At 38.7% G+C, this 24,879-nt stretch overlaps 2 protein-coding genes and 1 pseudogene across 2 annotated transcripts; 2 read left to right on the forward strand and 1 right to left on the reverse strand.

Annotated features, from left to right (window-relative positions):
- Positions 1-1,733: 1,733 nt before the first annotated feature.
- On the forward strand, positions 1,734-2,687 carry LOC116870103 (annotated as a pseudogene).
- An 8,362-nt stretch (positions 2,688-11,049) lies between these two features.
- LOC116870104 (putative olfactory receptor 2B8) lies at positions 11,050-12,003 on the forward strand. The gene is given in 1 exon segment (XM_032861798.1): positions 11,050-12,003. A coding segment is annotated over 1 exon segment (954 nt).
- A 10,639-nt stretch (positions 12,004-22,642) lies between these two features.
- LOC116870105 (putative olfactory receptor 2B8) lies at positions 22,643-23,586 on the reverse strand. The gene has a single exon (XM_032861799.1). The coding sequence runs from the start codon at positions 23,579-23,581 to the stop codon at positions 22,643-22,645; it is 939 nt and encodes a 312-aa protein (XP_032717690.1). The 5' UTR covers positions 23,582-23,586.
- Positions 23,587-24,879: the final 1,293 nt, after the last annotated feature.

Genomic DNA, 24,879 nt, shown 5'->3' on the forward strand with positions numbered 1-24,879 from the left:
CCAGGCGCCCCACTATATACATCTTTAGATGAAATCAAATGAAGTATAAAATAATGTGAAGTACTATATCTTCTATTCAACTTTTATGAACATTTATTTATACCAGTTTTGTACCAATTTCTTTCACACATCAATGGGTATACCCCAAAACCTGATTCAGATTTTAAAAGTCTTAGAACTAAAAATATACTGTATGTGTAACCATTTGTATATGATAGAACTGAAATACTCGTTTTCTTTTCTTTTTTAAATGTCTTTTCAGCATAACAGTATTCATTGTTTTTGCACCACACCCAGTGCTCCATGCAATACGTGCCCTCCTTAATACCCACCACCTGGCTCTGGACTCTGAAAAAACAACCGGAGGATTTTGAAGGGGCGGGGGTGGGAGGTTGGAGGAGGTTGGGGAAATACTCGTTTTCTGATGCCTCTTTGGTTGGTATAGAACCATGCTTCTTCAGTACTAAGCAGATGAAAGAGGTAGGAGTCATTGGACTCACCTTAGAGCTGGCAATGTGTTGGGTCCAGTGTCACTAACCTTTCAAGGGAGCTCCCAGAAAGGCGATTATTAGCCTAATGTTGACAGATGTCTGAGATTTTGTAAAACACCAAACTATCCTTTTGTTTATGCCTTTCTTTGTACTAGTTAAGGTTTCCTTTATAGCACTTTGACCAGTCTTTGCTTTGAGAATGTACTTGCCTATATCTCAATGTATTTATCTATGTAATTATATATCACAAAAAGTGATGTAAAACATTACACTTTGTAGATTACACAGTTGGATGACTTTTTAAATTGTTATTCTGATTAGAATGTTGATAGGAAATAATCCTACCTCTTTCAGAAATTTTAGGAACTCTAGTTGATAATGTATGAAACAGAAATCTTCAGAAGGAGAAAAAAGTTGTGGCCAACAGATTTTAGAGCTCTGATTCCACCTGACAATTCAGGGTCAAGGAATTTTCAGGGTTCCTGATAAACTGGTATGGTGATTTTAAGCATCTTTAGGGCAAGTTAAGGACTATAAGAGAATGGTGGTGTTTTCAACTTCTCTCTGATTTGAGTATTTGGTTGTTTTACTACTATAAGGAAACACAATTCAAACATGTAGCTTTCATAAGTATCTAAAGAAGTAACTCTGACACAATGTTTATATTCAGAACACTTAAGTATATTTTGGATGTGATTGAATTCTTCGTATTAGTACATTCTAGGTCTTAAATTCCTATATCTGAATGCATTTTCAAGATTATGTTCTGCTATAATCTATTGCATGTGAGGTGTGTGCAAATCCAGCTGTGTACAAATCCAGCTGTGAATCATGAGATACATATTTATAATAATATCTTTCCTTCTCTCCGCATCTCCTTCTGTTTCTTTCTGATTCTCCCTCTTTTTCCCTCATCCCTGTTCTCTCTAAAATGTATGTTTATACTTACAGTACTATACATCCTTTTAAGCTCAGAACAAAAGGCCTTTTATACCTCTGACTTATGCAAGCACAAGGTCCATTTTTTCACTTTTCTTATACTAAGTATAAATGACATACTTTTGTGATAATGTGGAACTGCATTAGTATGAGCTATGTCAATATAAATGAGTACATTATTTATTCAAATAGTTACTGATAAAATCTGAGGGCCATGTCTTATAACATAATAGACCCACCAACCATTTATTTTTTTGAAAACTTATTTTAAAAATTGCTAAATGCTTGGTCCTAACAGGAAACATGTGCTAACAGAGGATGGAACAGAAAAATGGCAGTTCTTTCACGGGGTTTATCCTGCTGGGGTTCTCTGACCGGCCTCAACTGGAGCTAGTCCTCTTTGTGGTTCTCCTGATCTTCTATCTGTTCACTCTGCTGGGAAACGCCACCATCATTGCCTTGTCCCACCTTGACCCACATCTTCAGACTCCTATGTACTTTTTCCTCTCCAACCTAAGCTTTCTGGACCTGTGTTACACGACCAGCACTGTCCCTCAGCTCCTGGTTCATCTCAGGACAGCAGACAAGTCTATCTCGTTTGGTGGCTGTGTAACTCAGCTGTTCCTCTCGCTAGGTTTGGGAGGCACGGAAAGCATTCTGTTAGGGGTCATGGCATTTGACCGCTATGCAGCAGTCTGCAGGCCCCTGCAGTACACAGTGATCATGCATCCCCGTCTCTGTGCCCTCATGGCTTCTGCATCATGGTTCATTGGTTTTGCTAACTCCTCATTGGAAACAGTGCTTATCTTCCTCATACCACTTTGTGGGAGAAATAAAATAGACCACTTCTTCTGTGAGGTCCCCCTACTGCTCAAGCTTGCCTGTGTTGATACTACTGTATATGAGTCTGAGATTTTCTTTTTCAGCATGATCTTTCTTATCATACCTGTGGCATTAATCACCTTTTCCTATGGTTGGATTGTTAGGGCAGTCTTAAGAATAAAGTCAGCTTCAGGGCAGAGGAAAGCATTTGGGACATGTGGGTCCCACATCACAGTGGTCTCCGTGTTCTATGGCACAGCCATCTATGCTTACCTCCAGCCCAGCAACAACCACTCCCAGGATCAGGGCAAGTTTGTTTCTCTGTTCTACACTATCGTCATGCCCATGGTCAACCCCATCATATACACACTGAGGAACAAGGATATGACGGGAGCAATGAAGATGGTGCTATCAAGAACTCATGACTCTAGATGACTAGGCAGGGAAAACCCTTTGATGGAAGACTTTGAATGCCAGAATTTTTAATATGTTTGTGTCCTGCATTTGTCATGGAAAATTTCAGCTGACATCTCTCAAGGAAATTTATTTTTTCTTCCTTCCTTTTTTTTTTTTTTCCTACAGCAGCTTTTACTTTTCCCTAATTCATTCATTTAGATGAGATACAAATCAGGTGTCTTTCTTTTTTTTTTTTTTTTTTTAAGTAGTCTCCACACCTCTCATGGGCCTCAAACTCACAACCCTGTGATTAAGAGTTAGATGATCTACCAATTGAACCAGCCAGACACCTCTCCAAGTCATGTGTCTTTTCAAGTGCCAAAACTCATACCATTCTCTTAAGTGAAACATGGGTATTATAATGAACAGGGCCAAGGTCAGCTGTCCCAGAGGAAAAGAAAGGATTGAAAAGTTGAACTCTCTCCAATAGCTATTGGGTCATTTGCTGTTATAAATAATGGGCTTATCCTAGGGTATGAGGTGCAAGTAGGGATCTAGGGGCAGGACTCTGAGTTCACAACCCCTGACAACAGGTTATGCCAATGCCTGCAGGTCCTGGACAGACAGAAGACTAAAGAAAGAGAAATTAAGGAATCCATTCCATTTACAATAGCACCAAAAACCACAAGATAGCTAGGAATAAACTTAACCAAAGAGGTAAAGGATCTACACACTAGAATCTATAGAACACTTATGAAATAAATTGAGGAAGACACAAAGAGATGGAAAACATTCCATTCTCATGGATTGGAAGAAAAACATTGTAAAAATGTTTATATTGCCTAGAGCAATCTATACTTTCAATGACATCCTGATCAAAATTCCACCAGCATTTTTAAATGTGCTGGAACAAACAATCCTAAAATTTGCATGGAACCAGGAAAGACCCCAAATCGCTAAGGAAATGTTGAAAAAGAAAAACAAAGCTGGGGCCTCATGTTGCCTGATTTCAAACTTTACTATAAAGCTGTGATCACCAAGACAGCATGGTACTGGCACAAAAACAGACACATAGATCAATGGAACAGAGTAGACAGTCCAGATATGGACCTTCAACTCTATAGTCAAATAATCTTTGACAAAGCAGGTAAAAATACCCAGTGGGAAAAAAAGACAGTCTCTTCAATAAATGGTGCTGGGAAAATTGGACAGCTATGTATAGAAGAATGAAACTCGACCATTCTCTTACACCATTCACAAAGATAAACTCGAAATGGATGAAAGACCTCAACATGAGGCAGGAATCTATCAAAATCCTAGAGGAGAACACAGGCAGTAACCTCTTCAATATCAGCCACAGCAGCTTCTTTTAAGACATGTCTCCAAAGGCAAAGGAAACAAAAGTGAAAATGAACTTTTGAGACTTCATCAAGATCAAAAGCTTCCGCCCAGCAAAGGAAACCGTCAACAAAACAAAGAGGCAACCCACGGAATGGGAGAAGATATTCGCAATTGACACTATAGACAAAGGGCTGATATCCAAGATCTATAAAGAACTCAAACTCAACACACACAAAACAGATAATCATGCCCCAAAATGGGCAGAAGACATGAACAGACACTTCTCCAATGAAGACATGCAAGTGGCAACAGACACATGAAAAAAATGTTCATCATCATTAGCCATTGAGGAAATTCAAATCAAAACCTCACTGAGATGCCACCTTACACCAGTTAGAATGGCCAAAATTATCAGGACAGGAAACAACAAGTGCTGGAGAGGATGTGGAGAAAGGGGAGAAAGGGGAACCCTCTTACACTAGTGCAGCCACTTTGGAAAACAGTGTGGAGATTCCTTAAAAAAATTAAAAATAGGGCTACCTTATGACCCTGCAATTGCACTACCAGGTATTTACCCAAAAGATACAGATGCACTGAAAAAAAGGCCAATCTGTACCACAATGTTCATAGCAGCAATGGCCACAGTTGCCAAACTGTGGAAAGAACCAAGATGCCCTTCAATGCATGAATGGATAAGGAAGATGTGGTCCATATACACTATGGAATATTATGCCTCCATCAGAAAGGATGAATACCCAACTTTTGTATCAATATGGACGGGACTGCAGGAGATTATGCTGAGTGAAATAAGTCAAGCAGAGAGAGTCAATTTTCATATGGTTTCACTTACTTGTGGAGCATAAGGAATAACATGGAGGACATTAGGAGAAGGAAAGGAAAAATGAAGAGGGGTAAATTGGAGGAGGAGACAAAGCATGAAAGACTGTGGACTCTGAGAAACAAACTGAGGGGTTTGGAAGAGATGGGGTGGGGGGACAGGTGAGCCTGGTGGTGGGTATTAAGGAGGGCTTGTATTGCATGGATCACTGTGTGTGGTGCATAAAAAATGAATCTTGGAACTCTGAAAAAATAAAAGAAAACAAAAACTAATGATGTATTATATGTTGGCTAACTGAACATGAAAGAAAGAAAGGAGAAAGAAAGAAAGACAGACAGAAAGAAAGAAAGAAAGAAAGAAAGAAAGAAAGAAAGAAAAGAAAAGAAAAGAAAGGGGGGCACCTGGGTGGCTCAGTGGGGTAAAGCCTCTGCCTCTGGCTCAGGTCATGATCTCAGGGTCCTGGGATTGAACCCTGCATCAGGCTCTCTGCTTGGTGGGAAGCCTGTTTCCCCTTCTCTGTCTGCCTACCTCTCTGCCTACTTGTGATCTCTCTCCCTGTCAAATAAATAAATAAAATCTTAAAAAAAAAAAAAGAAAGAAAGAAAGAAGGAAGGAAGAAGAAAGAGAAAGACTAGGAAAAAAAAGTGGACTATAATGTATTTGATATATTCCTTTTTTTTTTAATTTGAAGAGGTATTTGTTAACCAACATTGATTTTTTATTGTTGTTAATAAACAAGAATTTTTGTTGTTGAAAAATTAATTAATTAGTTAATTAAAATAAAATACAAAATTCTGTTTCTCAGCTAGGACATTTTAAATGCTCATGTGGATAGCACCTATTGCATTAGACAGCGAGGACAGAGTATTTCCACCAGCACAGATGGATATTGTATGGAAGAGTGGTGTCCAGCTTCTTATGGGATCAGGCTCATGCCATCTTCCACCTGAGACCACATCCTTGCTTAGCAGCATTCTCTGCTCTGTTTTGCTTCCCTCATTCCCTTTATCCCAAGAGCACTCCCTGAACAAACCACATGCAGTGGAAATCCTGCTTGATCCTCTTCTCCCATGGAACCTGGACAAAAAGATTGTCCATGTTCATTACACCTGTCATTTCTGGTGTTGTGATAGCTGCCTTCCCACTCATTAGCTCATCCTACATTGCCCTCGAGGGTCTGTTCTAGTATAACTGGAGCCAGCTCGGACCTAGGGGACAGAAGCTTTATTAAAGTAATAGTTTTTCATTTCTACCACTGCCAACATTATTTCAGGTTTATTCAGAAACTGGATAGGGCAGGGTTTGTATGTCAATTATATCGGTGGCTGTTATATAATTGAAATATCTTTAATACAGATATTATCTTGAGATCTTTGGCCTTTAAAATGTGCAGTGCATACTGAGCATCTATTTCTGTGGAAAAACATATTCTTTTACTTAAACTTTTAGATGTATATGTCAGCATTGAACACTTATGTAATTGGCTCTATTAGCTTACATGTGCTGATACTAAGCATTTAACCTCTTTCATTTGATGCCTGTTTTCTTAATTATTATTGTAAAATTGTGTTCTTGTGAGATGTCATTTCCCATCATATTTTTTGGATGGTAATTATTTCATAGAATGTCATCTTTTTTTATTTTGTGGAATCTATTTATTTTTAGTTTACCTAATAAAATTTTTTCTCTATTTATATAACCTGTGCTTTTTTCAAGTATTTATTTTTTTGGTATGTAAAGAAATAATTTATGTCTGATTTTTATAACTGCATTTTCATGTATCATATATATCATGATAGGTACTAAGGACACCATTCTTTGCTCCTGTACCTAGGGCGGATGTGTTCAATATTTTCAGCCAGCATTATTTACATTGTTTGTCTAAGAGGAATCAATGTCTCTTACTGCATTTGGTCATTTGATACCTACCTATATAGATATTGGTGCTTAGTCTAATTATCAATTCTTTATATTTTGTAAGAAGGAAATAAAACAAAATTTCCTCCTTAACCTTAGCTTAAACATACATTTCTCTGAAAATATTTCTTTCTGTGGTGGTGCACACAGCTTTAAGATAGATGGATGCTGAGGAGGAGAGAAAGAAGAGAACAAAGTGACCCAGATCAGCAGAAAGTACTCTTGAGAATTGATGGGAGAATGAATTATGCAGCCTGATCTTTCTCATATCCAGAGTTACTAAAGGATAACCTTCCTGAATGCAAGGTGAAAAAAATAAAGGTAAGAAGATAGACAATGATATTCATATTCTAGTTCCCTCCTAGTGTGCTGTCCAGGAAGGCACTGGAAGCAATCCTAACATAGAAATACAATCACATTCCTTTTTCTCTTTTGGTGGGCATCTTTTTTGCCTGACATTTTATTTATCACCTTAAAAACATATTCATTTTTATACTTGTTAGATAGGCAGTCATTCAGCATTCTTTTATGTGTACACACACATAAGCATACAATCCTGTAAAGCAGCAAATCATATTTACAAGTTTATCTCACCAGTTTTATCTTTGCTCAATTGCCTTCTTAGTCCTCATGGCTAAGATAATGTTAAAATATACCATTATTTTATTCTAATGGTGCATTATTATGTTGTTGTTTCCTTTGGATGAGTTAGCATCTATGTTTACTCTCCTTTACTTTGGTGAGTGCATTTATGAAGCACATTTAAAAAGTTGCCAGCAATTTATTTCTGATAAGTATCTATCTATATTTGTGTGAGTGTGCAGGAGACTGAAACATGGTTTGTTTTATTTGCTTCTGAGCAGCTGTGAATCAGGGCACATTCCCTGTTGTTGCACGTTCAGACTGTCTCAAATACCTTTATAATTAATTCCATTAAGAAAGTTTTTCTGCATAGATTTATATGCATGGCTGGTACTGATCACATCTTTTTTTTAATATTTTATTTATTTATTTGACACAGAGAGAGAGAGAGATCACAAGTAGGCAGAGGAGCAGGCAGAGAGTGAGGCGGAAGCAGGCTCCCTGCGGAGCAGAGAGCCTGATGTGGGGCTCGATCCCAGGACCCCGAGACCATGACCTGAGCCGAAGGCAGCGGCTTAACCCACTGAGCCACCCAGGCGCCCCCTGATCACATCTTTATAGGAAATCAAAGGTGGTATAAAATAGTGTGAAATGCTACATTCTCAATTCAGATTTCATGAACATTTAATGAATATTGTAACAATTTCTCCCACACAACAATGTGTCTACCCCCAAGACCAATTCAGTTTTGAGAAGTCTTAGAAGAATTAAAAATGTACTGTGTGTGTAACCATTTCCATATGATGGAGTTAGAATACTCATTGTCTTTTTTTTTCTTTTGTTGATTTCAAGTTTTCATTTAAATTCTAGTTAGTTAACATATCTGATAAATTTGGTTTCAGATTTAGAATTTAGTGATTCATCACCTACATATAACACCCCGTGCTCATCACAATCCTTCCTTAATACCCATCACCCATCTAGCCCATCCCCCACCCACCTCTCTGCATCAGCCCTGAGTTTTTTTCCTGGTCATTAAGAAACTCACATAGTTTGCTTCCCAGACTTCTTTTTTCCTGTCCGCTATATTCATCTGTTCTGTTTCCCAAGTTCTGTATATGAGTGAAATCATGGTAGTTGTCTTTCTCTGACTGACTTATTTCACTTAGCATAATACCCTCTAGTTATATCACATTGTTGTAAATGGCAAGATTTCTTTTTTTTTTTGATGGTTGCATAATTCCATTGTCTTCTTTATCATATACCACATCTTCTTTATCCATTCATCTTTCGATGGACATCTGGGCTCTTTCCATACTTTGGTTATTGTGGACACTGCTGCTATAAACACTGGGGTGCAGGTGCCCCTTCAGATCACTATATTTGTGTATTTGAAGTAAATACCCAGTAGTGCAATTGATTGGGAGCTCTATTTTCAACTTTTTGAGCACCCTCCATACTATTTTCCAGAGTGGCTGTACCAGCTTGCATTCCCAACAAGGTAAGAGGGTTCCCTTTTCTCTACATCCCTGCCAACATCCTCGTGTTTCCTATGTTGTTCATGTTCGCCATTCTGACAGGTGTGAGGTGATATCTCATCATGGTATTGATTTGTACTTCCCTGATGACGACTGATGTTGAGCATCTTTTCATGTGTCAGTCAACCATCTGGATGTCTTTGGAGAAATATCTGTTCAATGTCTCCTGCCCTTTTCTAACTGGATTGTTTATTTTTGGGGTGCTGAGTTTGACAAGTTCCTTATAGATTTTGGATACTAACCCTTTATCACATATGTCATTTGCAAGCGTCTTCTCCCATTCCATAGGTTGAATTTTAGTTTTGTTAATAGTTTCCTTCCCTGTGAAGAGGCTTTCTATATTGATGAAGTCCCAATAGTTAATTTTTGCTTTTGTTCCCTTGCCCAAGGAGACACATCTAGTTGCTACAGCAGAGGTCAAAAAGCATGCTGCCTGGGGTCTCCTCTAGGATTTTGATGTTTTCCTGTCTCACATTTAGGTCTTTCATTCATTTTGAGTTTATTTTTGTGTATGGTATAAGAAGATGGTCCAGTTTTATTCTTCTGCATGTGGCCATTCAATTTTCCCAGCACCATTTGCTAAAGAGACTGTCTTTTTTCCACTGGATATTCTTTCCTGCTTTGTCAAAGACTAGGTGATCATAGAGCTGACAATCCATTTCTGGGTTCTCTATTCTGTTCCACTGTTCTATGTGTCTGTTTTTGTGGCAGTACAATACTGTCTCCATAATTACAGTTTTGTAACACAGCTTGAAGTCTGGAATTCTGATGCTTCCTGCTTTGTTTTGTTTTGTTTTTCAACATTGTTTTGGCTATTTGGGTCTTTCTGATGCAATACAAATTTTAGGATTGTTCCAGCTCTGTGAAAAGTGCTGATTTTGATAAGGAGTGCATTTCATGTATAGATTGTTTGGATAGTATAGAAATTTTAACAATATTAATCTCTCAATCCATGAGTATGGAAAGTAATCCCATTAGCTCAGTATCACTCAGCATCAGGGAAATACAACTCAAAACCATAATGAGATACCACCTCACACTGGTCAGAATGGCTAAAGTTAACAAGTCAGGAAACAACAGATATTGGCAAGGTTACAGAGAAAGGGGTACCCTCTACACTGTTGGTGGGAATGCAAACTGGTGTAGCCACTCTGGAAAACTCCTCAAAACGTTGAAAAAAGAGTTACCCTACAACCCAGCAATTGCACTACTAGGTATTTATCCAAAGGATAGAAACATAGTGATTTGAAAGGGCACCTGCACCCCAATGATTATATCAGCAATGCCCACAATAGCCAAAATATAGAAAGAGCCCAGGTGTCCGTCGACAAATAAATGGATAAAGACTATATGTGTATACACACACACACACACACACACACACACACACACACACACACACATATATATATAATTTTAGCTTTAGCTATCCTTATCTAAACGAATATTACTCAGCCACCAAAAAGAATGAAATCTTGCCATTTACAATAACAAGATGGAACTAGAGGGTATTATGCTAAGCAAAATAAGTCAGTCAGAGAAACTCAAATACCATATGATTTCACTTATATGTGGAATTTAAGAAACCAAACAGATGAACCTAGGGGAAAGGAAGGAAAAATAAAATAAAATGAAAATAGAGAGGGAGTCTAACCATAGGAAACAAACTGAGGGTTGCTGGAGGGGAGGTGAGTGGGAGAACAGGGTAAGTGGATAATGGAAATTAAGGAAGGCACACGATGTAATCGGCACAAGATGTTATACACAACTGATGAATCACTGAACTCTGCCTCTGAAACTAATAATACAGTTTACGTTAACTAAATTTAATTTAGATAAATACTTAAAATTTTTTTAAATTAACCTACATATTTACAGTACTTTAAGTGCCATTAATCTCTAACCAAAAGATCTTTTGTACCTACAACTGAGGCAAATACAGGGGGCATTATGTATTTTTTTTCTTATATTAAATTAAAATGATTTACTTTTTGTGATAATGTGGAACTAAATTGGTATAAGCTATGCAATTTCAATGAGTACACCATTTCTTCAAATAGTTACTGATAAAGTCCAATGACCTTTACTTTAAAACATAATAGATCCTCCTCCCACCCCCACCAACTGTTTACTTTTTTGAAGATTTCCTTTAAAAATTGCTAAATGCTTGGTCCTGACAGGAAACATGTACTAACAGAGGATGGAACAGAAAAATGGCAGTTCTTTCACGGGGTTTATCCTGCTGGGGTTCTCTGACCGGCCTCAACTGGAGCTAGTCCTCTTTGTGGTCCTCCTGATCTTCTACCTGTTCACTCTGCTGGGAAACGCCACCATCATTGCCTTGTCCCACCTCGACCCACATCTTCAGACTCCCATGTACTTTTTCCTCTCCAACCTAAGCTTTCTGGACCTGTGTTACACGACCAGCACTGTCCCTCAGCTCCTGGTTCATCTCAGGACAGCAGACAAGTCTATCTCCTTTGGTGGCTGTGTAGTTCAACTGTTTGTTGCTCTAGGGCTGGGATCCACAGAATGCATTCTGTTAGGGGTCATGGCGTTTGACCGCTATGCAGCCATCTGCAAGCCCCTGCAGTACACCGTGATCATGCACCCCCGTCTCTGTGCCCTCATGGCTTCTGCATCATGGTTTATTGGTTTTGGTAACTCCTCATTGCAGACAGTGCTCATCTTCCTTTTACCACTTTGTGGGAGAAATAAAATAGACCACTTCTTCTGTGAGGTCCCCCCACTGCTCAAGCTTGCCTGTGTTGACACCACTGTGAATGAGTCTGAGCTCTTCTTTGTCAGTGTGGTCATTCTCCTCATACCTGTGACATTAATCATCTTCTCCTATGGTCAGATCGTCAGAGCGGTCTTAAGAATAAAGTCATCTGCAGGGCAGAGGAAAGCATTTGGGACATGTGGGTCCCACATCACAGTGGTCTCCCTGTTCTATGGCACGGCCATCTATGCTTACCTCCAGCCCAGCAACAACTATTCCCAGGATCAGGGCAAGTTTGTTTCTCTGTTCTACACCATCATCACCCCCATGGTCAACCCTGTCATATATACACTGAGGAACAAGGATGTGACAGGAGCAATGAAGAAGGTGCTTTGTAGGGGCCAGGACTCCAGATGACAGGGCGGGGAAGACCCTTTGATGGAAAGGCTGGAAGACAGGCTGGAAGAACAAGGGGATGACAACCCTATGGACCCCATAAGACTATAAAATTCTAATGCCAGAGGAAAATAGTATACTGAGCTCCAGTTGGGCTGTAGACATTGCCTCCTGGTTTTTTTGTGTGTTTTGTTTTGTTTTGTTTTGTTTTGTTTTTTGTTTTTTTTTTTCAGATACAACTCTCTTTTTCTTTCTATTCTTTTTTTAATGCTTTATCTCTGTTTTTCTTTTACCTTTTTCTCATTTCAACTAGATGTTTATTATATAAACTTATATTTCATAGTAGCTCTTTAACTTGTACTTTTTCATACCTGTATTTCTTTATAGATATATGCTTTATTGTAGTCCTTTTTTCCCTATCCAGTCTTACACATACACACACACACACACACACACACACACACACACACACGTTTTATTTTCCTTGTAGTTTTGGGAAGTAGTGTCCTCTAAAAAACAGACCAAAATACACCCAGAGACAACTGAAATACCCTGCTTTGTCCACACTGAAAGATTATAGCCTACCTTCCCCTCACCTCTCCTTTAAAAAAGTATTTTTTAATTTTATGAATTTTATTATGTGTTTCCTTTTGGCTTTGTTTTTTGTTGGTGGTTTCTAACCACTCTGGATTTTCCTAGGATGCGTCTTGCTTAGGTCCTGGTTGATATTTTGAACTCTGATCATTCACCCAACTATCCCTTGAGAGAATGACTAGGAGGTGGAACTCTCAACAAAGAAAAGAAACAGAGACAATGTCATCTGCCACAGAACTAATGGATATGGATATAAGCAAAATGTCAGAGATAGAATTCTGGAGAGCAAGCATGACATCAATAGCTAGACTTGAAAGAAGCATTAGTGACAATATAGAATTTCTAAGGTTAGAAATGAGATCTAATCAGGCCAAACTTAAAAATGCTATGAATGAGTTGCAGTCTAAATTGGATACTCTAACAGCCAGAGCAAATGAGGCAGAAAAACAAATTAGTGATCTAGAAGACAAGCTTATAGAAGAAAGTGGAAGAAAACAGAGACAGGCTTCTAGTAACACATGAGAAAAGGATTGCAGAGATTAATGATGCCATGAAAAGTTCCAATGTCAGAAATATTGGGATCCCTAAGTGGGTGGAGAGAGAGAGAGAGAGAGAGAGTGCTAGAAGGTATATTTGAGTAAATCATAGCTGAGAATTTCCCTATTCTGGGGGAGGAAAAAAGCATTTGAGTCCAAGAGGCTGAGAGAAGCCCTCCCAAAATCAATGAATATAGCTCACCACCTGAACATATAATAGTGAAGCCTGAAAATTGTACAGCCAAGGAAAAAATCCTGAGAAAACCTAGGGAAAGGAGGGTCTCTACAGGGAGTAACATCAAAAGAACATCAGATCTATCCACAGACACCTGGTGAGCCAGAAAGTGTTGGCAAGATATATTCAGCGTACTAAATGAAATGAATATGCAACTAAGAATATTTTATCCACCTAGGATGTCATTCAGAGTGGATGAGAGCTAAAGCGCTTCCAGGACAAGCAGAAACTGAAAGAATATGTGACCACCGAGCCAGTCCTCAAATATTAAGAGGGATTCTATAAATGAAGAGAAATCCCAAGAGTCACACAGACCAGAAAGAAACAGAAAATCTATGGAAAGAGGGATTTTACAGGCAATAAAATGGCACTAAATTCATATCTTTCAATAGTCACTCTAAATGTAAATGGGTTAAATGCTCCTAGCAAATGAAACAAGGAAGCAGATGGAGTAAAAAAACAGGAACCATCCATATATTGTCTACAAGAGACTCATTTTGAACCTAAAGACACCTCCAGATTGAAAGTGAGGAGATGGAGAACCTTGTTAATGGACCTCAGAAGAAAGCTGGGGTAGCAATCCTCATTTCAGACAAATTAGACTTTAAACACAGACAGTAATAAGGGACATTGAGGGACACTATATTATACTTAAAGGGTCTGTCCAATAAGAAGAGCTAACAAATGTAAATATCTAGGCCCCCAGTATGGGAACAGCCATTTATATAAAACAATAACCAAAATAAAGAAAGATATTGATAATAATATATTAATAGTAGGATATGTCAACACTCCACTCTCAGCAGTGGACAGATCATCAAGCAGAAGATGAACAAAGAAACAAGACCTGTGAAAGACACATTGGACCAGGTGGACTTCTTAGATATATACAGAACATTCTCCTTTAAAGCAACAGAATACACATTCTTCCCAAGTGGACATGGAACTTTCTCTGGGTCACAAATCAGGTCTCAACCAATACCAAAAGATAGAGGTTACTCCCTGCATGTTATTAAACCACAATGCTTTGAAAATGGAATTTAATCACAAGAAAAAATTTGGAAGGAACACAAACACTTGGAAGGTAAAGAACATCCTGGTAAAGAATGATTGGGTAAACAAGAAATTAAAGAAGAACTTAAAAAATTCATGCAAACCAATGAGAGTCAAAACATACCTGTCCAAAACCTATGGGATACGGCATAGGCAGTTCTAAGGGGGAAATACATAGCCATCCAAGCCTCTCTCAAAAAGGTAGAAAAATCCCATATGCACAAGCCCACCTTACACCTAAAGGACCTGGAGAAAGAACAGCAAATAAAGCCTAAACCAAGCAGGAGAAGAGAAAAAATAAAGATTGGAGCAGAAATCAATGAAATAGAAACTAGAAATAGAGTAGAACAGCTCAACAAAACTAGAAGCTGGTTCTCTGAAAGAATAAGATCAATAAACCTCTGGCCAGACTTATCCAAAAGAAAAGAGAAAGGACCCAAATTAATAAAATCATGAATGAAAGGGGAGAGATCACAACCAATACCAAAGGAATAGAGACAATTATTATAACTTATTACCAGCAGCTATATGACAAAAAACTTGACAATTTGGAAGAAATGGATGCATCCCTGGACTTATAAACTACCAAGACTGAAACAGGAAGAAATAGACAATCTGAACTGACCAATAACCAGCAAGGAAATTGGAACAGTAGGGAAAAAAAAAAAAAAAACTTCTCAAAAAACAAAAGTCCAGGGCTCGATGGCTTCTCAGGGGAATTCTACCAAACATTTAGAGACAAAATAATATCTATTCTACTGAAGCTATTTCAAAAAATAAAAATGGAAGGAAAACTCTCAAACTCATTCTATGAGGCCAGCATTACCCTGATCCCAAAACCAGGCAAAGACCCCATGAAAAAGGAGAATTACAGACCAATATCCCTGATGAACATGGATGCCAAAATACTCAATAAGATCCTAGCTAATAGGATCCAACAGTACACTAAAAGGATTATCCATCGCAACTTGGTGGGATTTATTCCTGGGAGGCAAGAGTGGTTTAACAAATCAATCAATGTGATAGAGCACATTATCAAAGAGACAACCATATAATCCTCTCAATTGATGCAGAAAAAGCATTTGACAAAATACAGCATCCTTTCCTGATTCAAACTCTTTAAAATATAGGGATAGAGGGAACATACCTCAATTTCATAAAAGTCATCTATGAAAAGCACACAGCTTTTCACTCATTCATTCTCAATGGGGAAAAACTGAGAGCTTTTCCCTTAAGGTCAAGAATACAACAGGGATGCCCACTCTCACCACTTTTGTTCAACATAGTAGTAGAAGTCCTAACCTCAGCAATCAGACAATAAAAAGAAATAAAATGCACTTAGATTGGCAAAGAAGTCAAACTCTCTTCCCAGATGACATGATTCTTTATGTGGAAAACCTAATAGTCTCAACCCCCAAAATTACTAGAACTCATACAGCAATTCAATAATGTGGCAAGATACAAAATCAAAGCACAGAAATTAGATGCATTTCTATACACTAACAATGAGACAGAAGAAAAAGAAATTAGGGAATCGATTCCATTTACAATAGCACCCAAAAACCATGAGATACCCAGAGGTATCTTTACTTACCCAAAGAGGTAAAGGATCTATACTCTAGAAACTATAGAATACTTATAAAAGAAATTGAGGAAGACACAAAGAGGTGGAAAAACGTTCCATGCTCATGGATAGGAAGAATAAACATTGTGAAAATGTCCATGCTTCCCAGAGCAATCTACACTTTCAATGCAATCCCTATCAAAATACCACTGGCATTTTTCAAGAAGCTGCAACACACAATCCTAAAATTTGTACGGAATCAGAGAAGACCCCAAATTGAATCGCCAGGGGAATGTTGAAAGAGAAAACCAAAGTGTCTGACTTCAATCTCTATTACAAAGCTGTGATCATCAAGACAGCAAAAAACAGACACCTGGGTCAATGGAAAAGAATAGAGAGCCCAGAAATGGACCCTCAACTCAATGGTCAGCTAATTTTTGACAGATCAGGAAAAAAATATCCAATGGGGGAAAAAAAAAAAAACAGTCTCTTCAATAAATGGTGCTGGGAAAATTAGACAACCACATGCAGAAGAATGAAACTGGACTATTCTATTATACCATATACAAAGATAAACTCAAACTGGTTGAAAGATCTTTTTTTTTAAGATTTTATTTATTTATTTGACAGAGATCACAAGTAGGCAGAGAGGCAGACAGAGAGAGAGAGAGGGAAGCAGGCTCCCTGGTGGGCAGAGAGACTGATGTGGGGCTCGATCCCAGGACCCTGAGATCATGACCTGAGCTGAAGGCAGAGGCTCAACCCACTGAGCCACCCAGGTGCCCCTGGATGAAAGATCTTAATGTGAAACAGGAACCCACCAAAATCCTAGAGGAGAACATAGGCAGTAAACTCTTTGCCATGGGCCACAGAAGCTTCTTACAAGACACATCTCTAAAGGCAAGGGAAACAAAAGCAAAAATGAATTATTTGGATTTCATCAAGATAAAAAGCTTCTACAGCAAAGGAAACAGTCAACAAAACTAAGAGGCAACCCACGGAAAGAGAGAAGGTGTTTGCAAAAGACATTACAGACAAAAGGCAGATATCCAAGATCTATAAAGAACTTCTCAAACTCAACCCCCAAAAAACAGATAATCATGTCAAAAACTGGGCAGAAGACACCAACAGACACTTCTCCAAAGAAGATATTCAAATGGCTAATAGACACATGAAAAAATGTTCAACATCACTCAGCACCAGAGAAATACAAAGCAAAACCACAATGAGATCCCACCTTACACAGTTTGAATGACAAAAATTAACAAGACAAGAAACAACAAATGTTGCTGAGGATGTGGAGAAAAGGGAACTCTCCCACTGTTGGTGGGATAGAAGCTGGTATAGCCACTTTGGCAAACAGTGTGGAGTTTCCTCAAGATGTTAAAAATAGAGCTACCCTAAGACCCAGCAATTGCACTACTAGGTATTTGCCCCAAAGAAACAGATGTAGTGAAAAGAAGGGGCACGTGCACTCCAATGTTCATAGCAGCAATGGCCACAATAGCCAAACTGTAGAAGGAGCCAAGATGCCCTTCAATAGACGAATGGATAAAGGAGATGTGGTGCATATATACAGTGGAATATTATCAGCCATCAGAAAGGATGAATAACTACCATTTGCAGCAACATGGATGTAACTGGAGGGAAATATGCTAAGTGAGTAAGTCAAGCAGAGAAAGACAATTATCATATAGTTTCACCTCTATGTGTAACATAAGGAATAGCTTGGAGGATCATAGGGGAAAGGAGGGAAAACTGAAGGGGAAGAAATCAGAGAGGGAGATGAATCATAAGAGACTGTGGACTCCAGGAAATAATCTGAGGGTTTCAGAGGGGAGGAGGGTATAGGGATGGGGTTGCCAGGTGATTAGTACTAAGGAGGGCACATGTTATGATGAGCAGTGGGTGTTATATACAATTAACGAATCACTGAACACTACTACATCAAAAACCAGTGATGTGCTGTATAGTGGCTAACTGGACATAACAAAAAGAATTCCATTTAGAATTCCTCCTAACTAAAGTTCCCAAACACCTGTTTTCTTTATCCTGCCAATTCTTCGTACATTTCTTGTCTTTGTATAGAAGTTTAAACCCTGCCTGACATGATCACTTCTTTGAGTCTCAATTTCATTATTGGACCTCCATATGTAGGTACTTAAGCTTTGGTTTTTTTCTCCTGTTACTCCCTATCATCTCCATTTCATTCCAAAACAGTTGGAAGAACACTGTGGGGAGGGGGAAGGAAATGTCTCCCTCCCCAAAGCAAGCGTCCAGTCTCTAAGGGCACCTCAGGGAACCCATCCCCTGACCCTTCTGAGCAGCAGTCATTCATCCTCTCATTTCTGCATTTACATAGAGCCCACCTTCCCAGCAAACCACATTTCCATGCACAGTGGCTTCCAGAATCTGCATGACCAGGTCTGAAATAAGCTACAATAGCACATCAATGAAAGAAGCTATCACTTATATTATAAAACAAGCCTCTGAAGTCACCTGCAAAGGAAAGAGCTCACAGGGACTTATAACCTGTTCCTCCTGCCTCAGTGAGCCTGGACAGAGCAGAACTCTGGCAAAGAGTAACTGTGAAATGCATAGACTACAGGATACATGAGGGTCTTAGAGGGGCAGCTGGACTCTGATTACTGATCTAGTAGTGATTTCAGCATGATGCAGAGGGTCTGTTAAGAGCCTACCTCTATAGACTGCAAATATGCTACCAAATGACAGTCTAAAGTCAGAACTGGGCTACAAAGGTAGGGACACATAATATGAGAATCTCCCAAGCCTCTCTGTGCTGACTCGTACCATAAGAGGGATGGTGGCGGGGGATGGGTTACATAGGTGATAGCAAACAAAGAGTAAATTTGTGATGATGGAAGTGTTGAATCAGTATATCCTACATCTGAATCTAGTATAACACTGTATGTTAGCAATACTGGGATTAAAATTTTTATAAATAATTAAAAAGTTAAAAGATAATAAAGTAACTTTGGAACAGCTTTTAGGGGAAAAAAAAACTGTGACTCAAAACAAAAAGAAAGCCTACAGAATGGGAGAAGATTTATAAATGACATATCTAATAAAGGGTTAGTACTCAAAATATGTAAAGATCTTATACATACAATATGCAAAAACCCCAGATAGTCCAATTTTAAAAATGGACAGAAGTCATGAACAGACATTTCTCCAAAGAAGACATACAGATCTCAATAGATACAGAAAAGATGCTCAAATCATGGCTCTTCAGAGAAATGCAAACCAAAACCACAATGAGATATCCCCTCACACTTGTCAGAATGGCTAAAATCAAGCACTAGAAGAAAACATGAATGAGGTCGTGGAGAAAAAGGAACCCTCCTGCACTCTTGGTTGGAAAGTAAGCTGGTGCACGCACTGTGGAAAACAGTATAGAGATTCCTCAAAAATTTAAATATAGAACAAACCTACCCTCAAGTAATGGCACTACTGGGTATTTACCCAAAAAAGACCATACAAAGTGATACATGCACCACTATGTTTATAGCAGCATTATTTATAATAACCAAACTATGGAAGCAATCCAAAAGTGCATCAATAGATGACTAGAAAAAGATGTGATATATACATACAATGGAATATTAATCATAAAGAAGAATGAAATCTTGCCATTTAGAATGTACTGAATGGAACTAGAGGGTATTATGTTAAGTGAAATAAGTCGGTCAGAGGAAGACAAATACCATATGATTTCATTTGTATGTGGATTTAAGAAGCAAGACAAATGAGCAAAGCTAAAAAAGAGAGAGACAACCAAGAAACAGAACAACCATGGAGAACAACACACTGATGATCTCCAGAGGGAACATGAGTGGGGGGATGGGTGAAATAAGTGATGGGGATTAAGGAGGGCACTTGTGATGAGCACTGGGTGTTGTATTGAATTGTTGAAATATTATACTGTACACCTAAAATTAATAATAGACTGTATGTTAACTATAATGGAAATAAAAACTTAATAAAAAATTAAATAAGAAAATATGAAGTAATTTCAAACCTACAAAAACAATCAAAACAAAAATAGAACTTGTGTTTCATGCAAGTTGGACATTTTGAGTCTCAGCAAACATGCATTACCTGAGCTGATGGTGTGCACCCATGTTCCTCTGAAAGGTAAAGAGCTGGAAGAATCCATGAATTGCTCTAGAACATAATCATCACGCTCACCTCCAGGTGCTAAAGACAGATGGAATAAAATAATTTAGCCAAGCCTTGGGTTCAAGTCCACAGCCATGCCACAGTTATTAGTGAACATACAAAGGAAACAGTCCAGGGCGCCTGGGTGGCTCAATGGGTTAATCCTCTGCCTTCAGCTCAGGTCAGGATCTCAGGGTCCTGGGATCAAGCTCCACATTGGGCTCTCTGCTCAGTGGGGAGCCTGCTTTCCCCTCTCTTTCTGCCTCCCTCTGTGCCTACTTATAATCTCTCTCTCTCTCTGTCAAATAAATAAAATCTTAAAAAGCAAAAAAGAAGGAAACAGTCCAAATGATATTGGTGACAATTTACACAACCCTGGAGTCTGTTGTAGACAAAGCATGGAGAGTGTGGGAGTCAGATTCTTAACATTAGAAAAATGTTATGGAACAATTTTCAACTTGTGTTTGGACTTTCAAATAATTTCTTTTTTATTTTGGATTCCAGGGAAACTTTGTTCTCTATAATTTATTCCCATGTAAAATAAATATCCAAATGCCATTCAAACATTCACTTAAAGGAAATGAAAATGTTTTGCCCCAGGGTTCTGTGTGTCCTTAAGAGCAGAGAAGTAGTTGCTCACCCAACAACAGGCCATGTGGTTTCATGAGACCTTGATGGGTTTTGCACCAAGGAGAGTTCATTTAAAGGACTTTAAGGTGACCATTTGGGTATAACTGTCAGGATGTGGTTGAAACATAATGGAGAGTGGGAAATTTGTCACCGTCGGAGATAAACAATGTACAGAACTGTTTTCCTACTGGCATACATGAAGCATCACTATGGTGTCAAGATACATCCCAGGTGTTGATTTCAAGTAAGAATATTGTGATGTGTGTAGCGATACAGAGAAAACCTGACCATGTGCATGATCTCCCCTGGGTGTCATTTTCAGCCTCCACATGCTGTCTCTGCAGCAAGATCACTTGGCATGAGTATGGCCAGCTCAGAGTTCAAGGCCCCGGGGATGCTGGTTAGCCATCAGGATAGGGAACAGGAGAGTTGCCATGCGTATGTGTCCAGTCCAAGACACAAACACATTTACCAACACTGGGTTACGCATTGGGAAAGCCTTCCAAAATCAGAAACATTTCTGTGAAGATGACATTGTCAAAGCTCCAGCCTCCATGGGAAAATACACTATTTGTGACAATACATATATACAAAAACCCAGATCCATACCCCAAAACACATTTCTGTGCAAACTGAGCTAGAGTTAAGATCGAAGGGCTACAATGTCAGATTCAGTTGTTCTGGGATGTTTATATTTATTACTCCTAATTCAGAATTGTATGACAGTTCATAATGAGATGGCTATTTGTAAAGTAGAGACGTATGGAGATGTTTAATAATTAATATACATTCTATTTATTCTTTACATTTCCTCCTGGTGAATCTAAGTAAGCTCCACAGACATGGCATTTCTTGTGAAATAGCGGGCACTTCCTATATTTTTATAGTATTGAAATATATGGGGCTTTTGGTGGATGTGAGATATAAAAGCATTGATCAGTTGATGCCTGGATCGAAGAATTTACAAAATAGTATGAAGAAAGGGTCTAAATGTCTTTTACCCTTTGGAACTTTTGCTGCATTATTGTAGGTAAAATAGATAGACTATAAAACAGAGCTTCTTTCGTGTTCTGTTCAGATACGATACTGTGCTCAAGAGTCATTTGTAACAAACAGGGTGGCTCACGGACACAAACAACAACTCGTAGGTCTCAACGTTGGTGCTCGTCTGGCTGTGCCCAAACTCACTTGTCAGCACCACCTGCTTATGACCATCGATGCTCCTACTGTCACTGGCAGGTATGCATCACGCCCCCAATGTCTGGGACAGGAAGGTTACCTAAAATCACCGTCACACTGGTGTTGTCATACTAGGGCCCGATATCTGAGTGGATTTATTGGGACTGGTGTTAATAGGCTTTTCTCTGAGCTAAAAGTTTGTTTTTCCCAGAGTTGCCCACCTAATTCTATGAAAAAGTTGTGATCCAATCAGCCTATGGACCTCGTAACAGAGCCATGGTCACAGTGCAAGAATAAATGATATGTCTCCAACAATTTGCTAGAAAAATGCTAAAATATTAGTATTTCTTATCATGTTTTAGTCATTTGTATTTCCCCATGACTTTATGATATGTGTGTGTCTTCTTGCAAAAAGGAATGGAATAGTGTTCCCAAATCAGGGAGGAATATGAAAAACCTCTGAAATTTTAAAATAACAATATGATGAATGTGCTCTAGGACACTAGGTCGTATGTGTGGAGGCTGCATGAATCCATGAGCTTAGATTTTGAACATGGACTTTCATAAAAGCATCAGGTAACGATTCCCTTGAAAGATGTCAGAGAGAATTCTGAGTGATACAGGAAGGACATAAACATCTTATATGCCATGGCATTCAATGCCTTCCATCAAAGGGTCTTCCCCGCCCAATCATCTGGAGTCATGGCCCCTGCAAAGCACCTTCTTCATTGCTCCCGTCACATCCTTGTTCCGCAGAGAATATATGACAGGGTTGACCATGGGCGTGACGATAGTGTAGAAGAGAGAAGTTAACTTGCCCTGATCCTGGGAGTAGTTGTTGCTGGGCTGGAGGTAAGCATAGATGGCCGTGCCATAGAACAGGGAGACCACTGTGATGTGGGACCCACATGTGCCAAACGCTTTCCTCTGACCTGCAGATGACTTTATTCTTAAGACCGCTCTGATGATCTGACCATAGGATAAGATGATTAATGTCACAGGTACAATGAGAATGATCACACTGGCAAAGAAGAGCTCAGACTCATTCACAGTGGTGTCAACACAGGCAAGCTTGAGCAGTGCAGGAATCTCACAAAGGAAGTGGTCTATTTTATTTCTCCCACAAAGTGGCAAAAGGAAGATGAGCACTGTCTGCAATAAGGAGTTGCCAAAACCAATAAACCATGATGCAGAAGCCATGAGGGCACAGAGACGGGGGTGCATGATCACAGTGTACTGCAGGGGCTTGCAGATGGCTGCATAGCGGTCAAACGCCATGAGCCCTAACAGAATGCATTCCGTGCATCCCAGCCCTAGTGAGATGAAGAGCTGAGCTACACAGCCACCAAATGAGATAGACTTGTCTGTTGTCCTGAGATGAACCAGGAGCTGAGGGACAGTGCTGGTCGTGTAACACAGGTCCAGAAAGCTTAGGTTGGAGAGGAAAAAGTACATGGGAGTCTGAAGATGTGGGTCGAGGTGGGACAAGGCAATGATGGTGGTGTTTCCCAGCAGAGTGAACAGGTAGAAGATCAGGAGAACCACAAAGAGGACTAGCTCCAGTTGAGGCCGGTCAGAGAACCCCAGCAGGATAAACCCCGTGAAAGAACTGCCATTTTTCTGTTCCATCCTCTGTTAGCACATGTTTCCTGTTAGGACCAAGTGTTTAACAACTTTTAAAAGAAAAAAAAAAAAAGTTGGTGGCAGGGGAGGTGCATCTGTCATAAGACACAGTCATAGAATATTAAAGGTAGTATTTAAATAAATGATCGAGATTGACTTAGCTTATACCAATTTAGTTCCACATTATCACGAAAAGTAAATCATTAATACGTACTTTAAGTAAATGAAATAATGAACCTTGTGTTGCCATCAGTCATAAATATGAAAAGTCTTTTAGTCTGAACTTAAAGACACTTAAAGTACTGTTAAGTTTATACATATATTTTAGAAAGAATGGGGATGAGGGAAAAAGAGGGAGAGCCATCAGGAAGAATCAGAAAGAAATAAAGAGAGACTTTACTGTAAATACATATCTCATGATTGTACATAACTGGATTTCTACATACCTCACATGCAATAAAATACAACATAATTGCAAAAATACTTTCAGATATAAGAATTTAGTAACTGGAATATACATATTCAAATAATTCAATTACATTCAAAATATCATTAATAGTTCGGCATATGAACATTATATCAGAGTTACCTCTCTAAGATATTATATTTTTGAAAGCTACAGGTTTGTTTGGATTTTTTTTTGTATGGTAGTAAAACAACTAAATACTCAAATCAGAGAGAACCTGAAAACACCACCACCATTCAATTACACTGCTTAACTTTTGTCCTAAAGATGCTTAAAATCATGGTAACAGTATAACCAGAACTCTGAAAATTCCTTGGCCCTGCATAGTCAGGGGGAATCAGAACTCTAAAATTCACTGGCCATGACGTTCCTCTTCCTTCTGCAGATTTCTGCTCCAAACAGTACCAAGTAGAGCACATGAAATTCCTAAAAAACGTGGGATAATCCACGATCAACATTCTACTCAGAATAAACATTTTCAAATTTTTAAACATTTTAAAAATTTACCCAACTGTGTAATCTATGTACAAAGTGTAATGTTCTGCTTTACTCCCTATGGTAAAATCCCTATGCTAAAATATTTAAATAGATATATAGAGATAAGGACAAATATATTCTCAAAGCAATGACAAGAAAATGCCTATAATGGAAACCTTTAAGCAGAAACAGAAGGTCATAGAACAGGATATTCTAGTATTATCTAAAATCTCAGATACCCATCAACATTAGGTTAGTACCTTCTCGAAGCTGATCTCCAACAAAGCAGGAAAAAATATACAGTGGAAAAAAGACAGTCTCTTCAATAAATAGTGCTGAGAAAAATGGATGGCTATATGTA

Source organism: Lontra canadensis, unplaced genomic scaffold, assembly GCF_010015895.1.
Source record: "Lontra canadensis isolate GAN:19392208 unplaced genomic scaffold, GSC_riverotter_1.0 scaffold21, whole genome shotgun sequence".
NCBI classification, from domain to species: domain Eukaryota; kingdom Metazoa; phylum Chordata; class Mammalia; order Carnivora; family Mustelidae; genus Lontra; species Lontra canadensis.